The sequence below is a fragment of the Salvelinus namaycush genome, chromosome 30, assembly GCF_016432855.1.
Source record: "Salvelinus namaycush isolate Seneca chromosome 30, SaNama_1.0, whole genome shotgun sequence".
In the NCBI taxonomy this organism is placed as follows: domain Eukaryota; kingdom Metazoa; phylum Chordata; class Actinopteri; order Salmoniformes; family Salmonidae; genus Salvelinus; species Salvelinus namaycush.
The window spans coordinates 6,604,197-6,613,980 of record NC_052336.1 but is presented as its reverse complement, the minus strand read 5'-3'; the positions used below and the strand labels follow the sequence as shown (position 1 = coordinate 6,613,980).

Below are 9,784 nucleotides of genomic sequence, written 5' to 3'. Positions count from 1 at the left end.
CAATAATGTTTACAACTAGATAGTAGGCTATATAGCCACAATAATGTTTACAACTAGATAGTAGGCTATATAGCCTCAATAATGTTGTGCCACCTACAAATGAATTGCTTTTGTCAGCAATAGGATTCGCAAATTCAATGCAGTTGTTCAGTCGAGGGATGCTGTGCAAGTATGTTTAAGCATTTCATTAAAAAAAACTGCAAGGTCAAAAATAAATAGCATCCATTATTTGCAGCAGATCTCCCCAAAGCATTGGGAGCAAAACTGTTTTGAATTTCAATTGGCTTCCAAGTGGCAAAAGCCCACAGATAATACAACAAACAAAAGTTGGTGTCAACTAATCAGTTTAGGACACATATTTAGAAGGGCTTCTAAATTCTTATGAATACTTGAAGCGGGTTTCCCTCCTGTAGGTACCAACTAACCACTGCTTTCTAGAGAGCACAGCATACCTGACCTTGTGCCAACGAAGGAATCTGTCAAGCGCATGACGTTAACCAACTTAATTAAACTTAACCATCATCTCTATGAACGCGAGAGGCAATTAGTCTAGTACAATAGTTAATGCTTTCTAATAATAGTCTCTAAATCCAAATGAGATTAAGCCTGCTCCCTCAGGCATTTTCACTGTGATGCTTCATCCTTCATAAGCATGTTTGGTTTGCTCCACGGCTGGGCTCTCTCTTCTGCTCTTACTGGTTTCTCGACCAGTGTGGACTAGTCCTACAGAAGCTGTCTGAATTGTACTGCTTTTTCATATCTATACAAAAGTAAAACAAGTGTAAGACACTTGGAATAGCTTCCAGTCAATGATGTCCAGCAGAGTGTGCGTAAAGCTTTTGCTTGAGCATGTCATAGGATATGTCAATTTATTGTCCGTTTTTTCTATATCTTATCAAACGTATGTTTTGACAACTATGACGTTTAATATATTTAAATATAAGTAGAATATACAGCTGATTTGAAATACATATATAATAGGTTCATACACAGCTTCAAAGTGGTATGACATATTTATAACATGCAGACAGTAGCCTATACTTGAAAACTATTTTATCCCATGTATTTGATTATGCTCTATTATAATATTATCACCGATTAAATAAGCGAGAGGTGCACTCAACTTCAGCTAGGGTACATTTCTGTAAAGGAAAATGATCCGTTTCCTACCTTTTCCTGAGTACGAAATATAATAAAAAATATAAGTATTTTTCCCGCTCCGTGGGATCTCTCACACACAAACACACACACACACACACACACACACACACACACACACACACACACACACACACACACACACACACACACACACACACACACACACACACACACACACACACACACACACACACACACACACCTCCTCGTCCTACTTCAGAATAGACCTCTTATCATGCGCGTATGGTGCTGGGGAAGTCATTATTGTCGATAATAGAGTATCAATGCATATTGACGTCATTCAAAATACCTCTCTCCTCTCTCGGTATCCCTGGTAACCGGTATGCTATTCAGAGATGAGTGACTGAGCATTGGCCATTCATTACGTCCCTCATTGAGGAACAGTAAATATAATTGGCCAATAATGCAATGAATTTCGCTTAAGCCCTTGCGGGCACTCATGACAACTTCAATAGGAAAAGTACAATTACACTTGAGTAGGTGTTTACTTAGATTATTATTGATTCATTTGTATATTATACGAAATCAATTATAGGCTAATAGTTAGCTGTAGTCTATATTTAAACAATATTTATAAACAACAGTAGCAAATACCTTTATGGCACATTTCTATTGTAGCACTGCTCAAAAGGGAAATACATTGACATAGGCCATTAAATAAAATATTTTGACTTTGTTTTCAGTTTATTAATGGCAACATATTATCAATAATAGTAGTACTATTATTAGTAGTAGGCCTAATAGTATTATAATGATCATCATCAGTAGAGTATGATATCATTATTTCTAGACCTCTACTTTTTCTTCAAAAATAGATGTAGTAGGTCTAGTATAAACAATATCAACATTAGTATCCTGAACCTTATATACGTGTGTTGTCATAGATGTTGCTGCAAGAACATGAGGAAGAAAAACTGTTGGGGTAACAATAATTAGTTTGGCTAATTATTGCGGGTGGTTGTAAAAGTAGGTATTCGGGTGGTTGTAAAAGTAGGTATTCTAGTACCATTGTCACCATCATTATTCTCTCTTCATGTATGTATCTTTCTTGCCTTTCCCCAACTCTGCATTGGCTCACTGTACCAGCGTCACTACTCTCTGCTGCACTCCAGAGGGTTTCAAAGCGTAGGAACACGTGACACTATGCACACACTTTTTAGCAGCGCCTACAGCGATCCCTTTCGGTTTATCGGAGATTTGAACTATAAAGCCAGAAACAATCAGCACTGTGACTATAAGGCCCGTGGATGTCTGTATTACAAAAACAAATTCAATCCGGATATGTATTATTATACCTTTATTGTGGTTAAAATATGAATCTAAAATGTATTATCTAAATATAAAACTATTACAAGTTTAAAAATAAATCGTGCAATATTATTATAATATAAATACTATTATATAGTATAGCCTAACTAGTATACATATTTGTATTATCATTAGGCCTATTAATATTGGCCTATCATTATATTGATGATAATGTAATAAATAATTCAGGAGTTATTAATATATGGCACAGGTGCGTAAAAAGCCATTGTGCTGAAATTAAAAATCTGGATATCCATAATGGCCGATAAACGCAATATATTAAATAAATCGGGACTATCCATATTTCTGCAGAGAAACGTATCTGGTGGCATCAAAGGAGATTACATCCAGTGGTCATAGCGGATTTGCTGTAGTTCATATGGTACTAATCTGCCCTCGCTTGGGGCTTTTACGACTTTCGGGGTGAGAGAGAGCGAGAGAGTGTATGTGACTGGTTTATTCCTGGATCCATGGAGAAAACTATTTAGCAGCCGCTTCAGTTAACAGCTGTCACACGTTAAGAGTTGCTTATCCCACAGTTGAGTGGAATGCTTCCTAGATTTCAGCTAATATTACAAATTGCTGGTTAAGAAAAAAAATACGTTTACACAAACAGCCAAACCTAAATTGTTTGGGATAAAGGTTATATTTATATTCTACTGTGTATTATTCGCGCCATAATGTATGCATGCTCTTGCCATGTCTTACCCTAACAACGCAAAATGCGTCTGGCGTAAGAATGTCGATATGCACAAAATAAATCCAAATCAAAAACCGTCACCCCTTTTTAGCTGCCATTGCGGATTTTAATTTACGGCACGTAGGATCACCGACAGTCAGTTAGGCTGTTACGAGGCATCTATTCAAAAAGACAAGTTTTGCGCTCAAAAGAAACAATAAACCATAAACCATGGAAAAAAGAAGAGCAGCGTGCAGAACATGGAGCGCTATTTCCCCTTCAGTATCTGAAAAGCTCTTTCTGACAGACAACAGCCCATTTGTTATTGATCAAGTGTGAAAGTGACAGCTTCGTGTATTTAGAATAAGAAGAAAGTTGGAGTTGATATGCTGGCTCGCATGATATCGCCATCCAGGGGCTGGTGCACTGGAGTCCTACAGCACCGAGCCTTGTTAGAGAAAAACAAATAGAGAAATAGCGGGAGAGGGATTGTTAGTGAGAGAAAGAAAGGGCGAGAGGGAGGGGGGAAAGCCGGGAGAAAAAAGAAAACATGGAGAGGGAGAGAGAGAGAGACAGACAGAGATAGGCAGGGCTGTGGTATTAACCCAGCATAAGCTTGCCTTTTCCTTCGATGACTACACCCCGATAGGAGGAGCGTGAAGAACGTAGTAGGCGTCAGAATCCTCAATTTCCAACTTAGCATCTTGGCAGGACATTTTCCCAAGCAAAGACCCCAATCGGAAGGCAAAAAACTTCTTCTGCACGGCATGAGACAAAGTGAGCAAGTGAGAGAGAGATAGGAAAAATAGAGCGTAGCAAGCAAACACAACGGTCAGTTGTAGCTGACTATCAGCGACTAAAAATCTATATCTAAGTCTATGTATTTGTTTATATTTTTACTTTTTACTGCAATAATTTAGGGGGGAACAGACAGCGGTCTGTTGATACGAGACTCCTATGACTGAAATCGGACAGTGCATGAGAAAATAAAGAGGAAAAGTGCGCAAGTAAGTGGCTTACTTTCGGGGCTTTCACCATGGCTTATCCTCAGGGCTACTTGTACCAGCCATCCCCTTCTTTGGCGCTGTATTCATGCCCGGCGTACAGCACCAGCGTTATATCGGGACCCAGGACCGAAGAACTTGGTAGATCCTCATCTGGCTCTGCTTTTGCTCCCTATGCCGGATCTACCGCGTTCACCAGCGCTTCGCCCGGGTACAACTCCCATCTCCCGTACAGTGCGGAGGCGGGAGCGGCCGCCACATTCGCTTCATACGTGGTAAGTGAGAGAGCATTGACTCGAAATTGCCGAGTGTAATTTTTGGGGGAAAAATCTTATATTGTATTGTTGGTAGGCCTATGTGTAGAATTTTAGCACCGTGCAAATGAGGCAAATGTATTTCTGGTTTAGCGTGCGTCTGTATTTTGCTGATTACTCTTTTTCATTTGGGTAAGTTAGTTGTAAATAGGCCCATCCATTTGATGCAAAGACGAACATGCAAAATAACCAATTAGGCTAATTAGCATGTTATTGTTCTTTGGATAAATGCAATTTTTCTGTAAATAATGAGCAATGAAATAGGTCGTTGTGTTGAATCAGTTTACATACAATAACACACAGCAAGCTCCCCACCTCGGTAGAACACATATTATATTCTATAGTTATTTGTTGGATAAGGTCTTTCGTAGTCTATGCGAAATTACAAACTCGTTTATTTAGGGCTACTCGGTTGTTTTTATGGGCATTGACCAAATGTTCGTTAACTTGGGAACACAGATCCTAATATTTAACATGTTCTAAATCTGAATGTGAGTTGAGCACGCAGTTATAAGCAAATGAAACCAGGTATTCAGGCCAGCTGAAGAATAGTGGGAAATAATGATAGTAAAATCCTGTCTTGGTAAAATTATGACAAGAGAAGACATGGTAGGCCTGTTACGCATGATGTTAACGCTTCATCTAATTTGTAAATGAGGTTGCTTTCACTACGCATAGATTACTTTGTTGTGGCTACAGTCAGCAAGACAGTCTTGAAATCTTGAATACAAAAACGCACAAAGAAAAATAAAGTTGAGAACAATGTCCATCTGTGTAAAATTTTAAAAGTGCATTGCTGACGCTTCTGATGCTTGATTTATTGTAACCAACCTAAACGTCAGAGGTGTGTGTGTGTATGTGTGTGTGTGTATTTGTGTTTGTATGTGTTTATTATGGTGCCTTCTTATTGTTTGGAACTTATTTTGGAACGTTTTAATTGTTATGAGTCGTTGACAATTATCTGAAAGCATTTTCTTTTCGACGGCTTTGTTTTCAGAGTTCTCCCTATGACCACACGACGGGCATGGCTGGGTCTATAGGATATCACCCCTACGCTGCTCCCCTGGGTTCATACCCCTACGGTGACCCGGCATACCGAAAAAACGCGACCCGGGATGCCACCGCCACTCTCAAAGCCTGGTTGAACGAGCACCGTAAGAACCCCTACCCCACCAAGGGGGAGAAGATCATGCTGGCCATCATCACCAAAATGACCCTTACCCAAGTTTCCACCTGGTTCGCCAACGCCAGGAGGAGGCTAAAGAAGGAGAACAAGATGACCTGGACTCCCCGAAACCGGAGCGAGGACGAGGAGGAAGACGAGAACATCGATCTGGAAAAGAATGACGACGACGAGCCTAGCAAGTCGAAAGACAAGGGAGACTCGACAGACACAGAGTTAGGTCTGTAGAAAAATCATCAATTTTTTATCGCAGTCGTTTCCACTCAGGGCGCAAAATGAATTGCTGGTTAATGGTGGTATATTATTTATAATGGGACAATTGCTTTAAATAATAATCACCTTGAACTCCCCTCATTTGACTTATCATGTGCTGAAAATTGCTGGTGACGTAAAGTGTTTAGCATTCGATTTATCTTTAACTGCATAATAAGACGGGTTGCAGCTGGTGGACTGGGCTGTGTATCGCCTAATGATAATTATTACGATTAAAACACAATCATTAATATCACGGTTTTCAGTAGTTGTATGCCTAGTTGTTTGCAGGCCTATTATTTATTAGCCTACTTATTATGATAACTAGGCCTATTATTATGGTAATTAGCATATGCACAAATATGAACGCATGAGTGCATGAATTAGGGGCCTATAACATATTGGTAGCCTATCTGTATCTTATGTCACAATGTTATACATCTTTTTCACAGTAACTTAACTCTTGTTTCTCTCTCACTGCAGATCATAAATTGCTGAACCCGGGGGACATAGTGTGCGACAGATTTAAAGAGGAGAATCATGGCAAAGAAACGGATCCCCTTCTGAGCGACTCGGAATTAAAAGACCAGGGGGATCGGACAGAGTTACTGCCCGAGTCTGCTAAACCCACCACCTCGTCTCCATCCGCCGTGCCTCGGGGAGGAACCGAGCTCGTTGCGCAAGACAAGCCGTCAGAAATGGGCCATGCGCCGGGCACCGTAAACAGCAACGTGACGTCTGTCATTCACTCCTCCCCATCGGCCCCTAAACCCAAACTCTGGTCCCTGGCTGAGATTGCAACGTCCTCAGACAGGTGTAAGAGCAGCAGCGACGGGCCGCAGGGCCATGGGATGGGTCACAGCACAGTGATCACCACCAATGCAGCGTCACCATCACGGTCCTCCCCACAGTGCCCTCTCCCAAACAGCACAGTCCTATCCAGGCCTATCTACTACACGTCCCCTTTTTACCCGGGCTACACGAACTATGGCAGCTTTGGACATCTTCACAGTCACAGCAATCACGGCTCGGGCACGGGCTCCACGGCACATTTCAATGGATTAAACCAGACTGTGTTAAATAGAGCAGAAGCTTTGGTAAGAGAAAGCCAGAAAGGCAGAGGCCAAACGCAGGTAGATCTTTGTAAAGACTCCCCTTATGAACTAAAGAAAGGTATGTCAAACATTTAATACCTTGATCCCTTTCAAAAATCCATCGGACTTTTATTTATTATTTGTGGTTGCATTACAAAAAATAAGAAAAATAATAATAATAAAGGAAAATTCTGAGAACAGTTATTTTCTGAGTAAATGCTTATCTTCAAATCTTAGTTTCTGAATGGTTAATCCTAAAGATGTAACAAGAATGGTCTTCATCGCTGCAGCCGCCTGAGTCTATTTGTATTAAAGACTAATATGTATATTTAATGTAGCATTTTTGTATTTAAAATGGACAATACACTATCTTTGAAGTAAATTATGAGAAAAAAAATACACGTGTACAGCGATTATTCTGGGGGGAGCGGGAGGGGACAACTGTTATTATCAAATGTGTCAGAAGGGCTTGAAAGAGAAACACATTATGGAAAATGAAAGAGATATTTATCGATGGGATTGTGTTCTTTTACCCCGTGACAGGTGTATCAATTACATTTTCGATACAAAAAGAGCACTTCAGCTTTATACAACATGAGAACGTGCCGAAATTTCACAAATTCTCGAGTGAAAAACAGATAGACCTACAGCCTTATAGGTCTACCCAAATATTTACATTTTGGTGGGGTTTGGACAAAGATATTGGCAAGAGTTTACTGAATATATGTATATTTCTGGCTTTATGTTTCCTATTCCTTTCTACATGTGCAGTAGGAGGATACTTATGAGGGTGAATATGATAACAACGGCATAACTGGAGGCCCAGTCGTTTAACCCAATTACTTTCCAACCGCAACGTGTTATAAGCAAAGCAATCAGGTGGCGAACTCCAGTAATGAGTTCGATTTTATGCCAAATTTAGAGCTCATTACTATTTCCAAGGCGTGGCAAAGCTGTTAAAAGGACGCAACCATGCATTTATGGCTTCAGAGCACACTGGCCAGTTATATCATTAAGGTTGGAGCCTCCTTATTAATGACGCGTTGGATGTGAAACACTCATGGTTAGGTTTAGAGAGGAGGATAGCAAGACTAGCATGTCATGCACACAGTAAAGGCCACAAAGTTTCCAGGGTTTCATCGGTTTTGTCAATAACCGAGTCTCTCACTGTCCTCAAGGCTCAAACTCTTCCTTCCCACTTCCGCAGGTAGGTGTCACACTTGCTCCTAATTTCAGGGGTCTCATTCTTAATCCGTTACGGAAAGCCGTCCCTGATCGAATGGCCTAGTTAAAATGGACCAAAGGCTGGAAGGCAGAGAGAGAGAGAGAGAGAGAGAGAGAGAGAGAGAGAGAGAGAGAGAGAGAGAGAGAGAGAGAGAGGGAGGGAGAGAGAGAGCAACTTGAAATGGTCACAGTTATTACATGTTTACTATAACAATACTGCCAGGTGGGAAAACCTGAATATTACAATGTATTAACATGGGACAAACCATTTCCTTCCCAGAAATACAATACCGTGGTGGATTTTTGAGAGAGAAAAAAATGTTAATGTGGCCTAATCTTTGAAATTTTGATTAAGGCTGATTTGTAAGATGAGACAAATGGTATCTTGATTTGGCACAGATATTGGGAAATGTTTTGAAAACAAATCTGTTAATTATAGTCGAATTATTATAATATTATTACTCCTAGTAATATTTGTTTTATCAGGTGCCAATTTAGTTTTGTTTTATGATCAGTAGTGAACCTTTAGTGCTTCTAGTATCATTATAATCAGTTGATCAACACGGGAGTACATTAGCTCATGTCTTCATGGAATTACTCCCAACATTTCATATATATTCCTGTTTCTATTTCTAAACAACTCAATCTTTGTCTTGATTATTTCTATTGGAAAAATATTGAAATAGGCCTACGTTGAATAATTTTGAATAATCTCAAGTAATAATAATAATAATAATAACAGTAATAATAGTAATAATGAACTAGTGAAGTGGGCCAGCTTGCTCTTGTTAACTGCCTTTCATTAATCTCTATAGTTTACTTTCCGCACTCGAGTTGAAGCCTCCCCTGGGCTTTATATAATTCCCTTAGCCCTAATGTCCTCTATTCCGAGTCACACGGGCGAGCGACTGGGGCTTCTATTTTAATCTCCCAGAGTATGTGTGCTGCCTGGCCCAGTGATTGCAACACATCATCCGGCTAAATAGCATAATTATGTTTTTCTTTGCTGATCCCTCCAGGAATTGAAGTGTTCGATGCAATGTCCCCTAAGAAGACATTATCGTTTTTATTTGAAATAGGCTTTTTAAATGGAATAATTTATTTTTCAAAGGGCCAATATTTCAATTTCAGAGACGTAAATCATCTATATTCAGTTTAGGTAAATATTGAATAGTTTAGAATCGTTTATGTGTAACATTTAAAGCGGTGACACATATACCTGACCATTCTGATAACGCAATTTACACCGCTCTCTATGATTCGAGGAATATGAGGCAAATGTTTGGAAAATGATCATTTATACTGCTAAATTGGATCTTGAGACGGACATTGCATAGCCCATGGGCACGGAGTAATAAAACATGCTTGTCATGTTTGTCTTCTGCACTGTCGAAATAGCCCAAACGATTTGACCACATTTGTGAAATATCGTTTTGAGACGGAGTTGTTGTTTTGTTGTTCCAGAGATGTGCTGCTATTTAGTAATTGTCCTCCACGCAGTTTGTTATTCAAATCACGTCTAGAGGGACAGAGAAACAGGGCCT

The 9,784-nt window shown here is 39.8% G+C and overlaps 1 protein-coding gene across 1 annotated transcript; it reads left to right on the top strand.

The window, feature by feature from the left end:
* The first annotated feature begins 4,205 nt into the window (after positions 1-4,205).
* Positions 4,206-7,112, top strand: LOC120024729 (iroquois-class homeodomain protein IRX-5-like). Its single transcript, XM_038969000.1, has 3 exons — positions 4,206-4,448; positions 5,485-5,890; positions 6,406-7,112. Exons 1-3 carry the CDS (start codon positions 4,206-4,208, stop codon positions 7,110-7,112), a joined length of 1,356 nt encoding a protein of 451 aa, XP_038824928.1.
* The last annotated feature ends 2,672 nt before the right edge of the window (positions 7,113-9,784 follow it).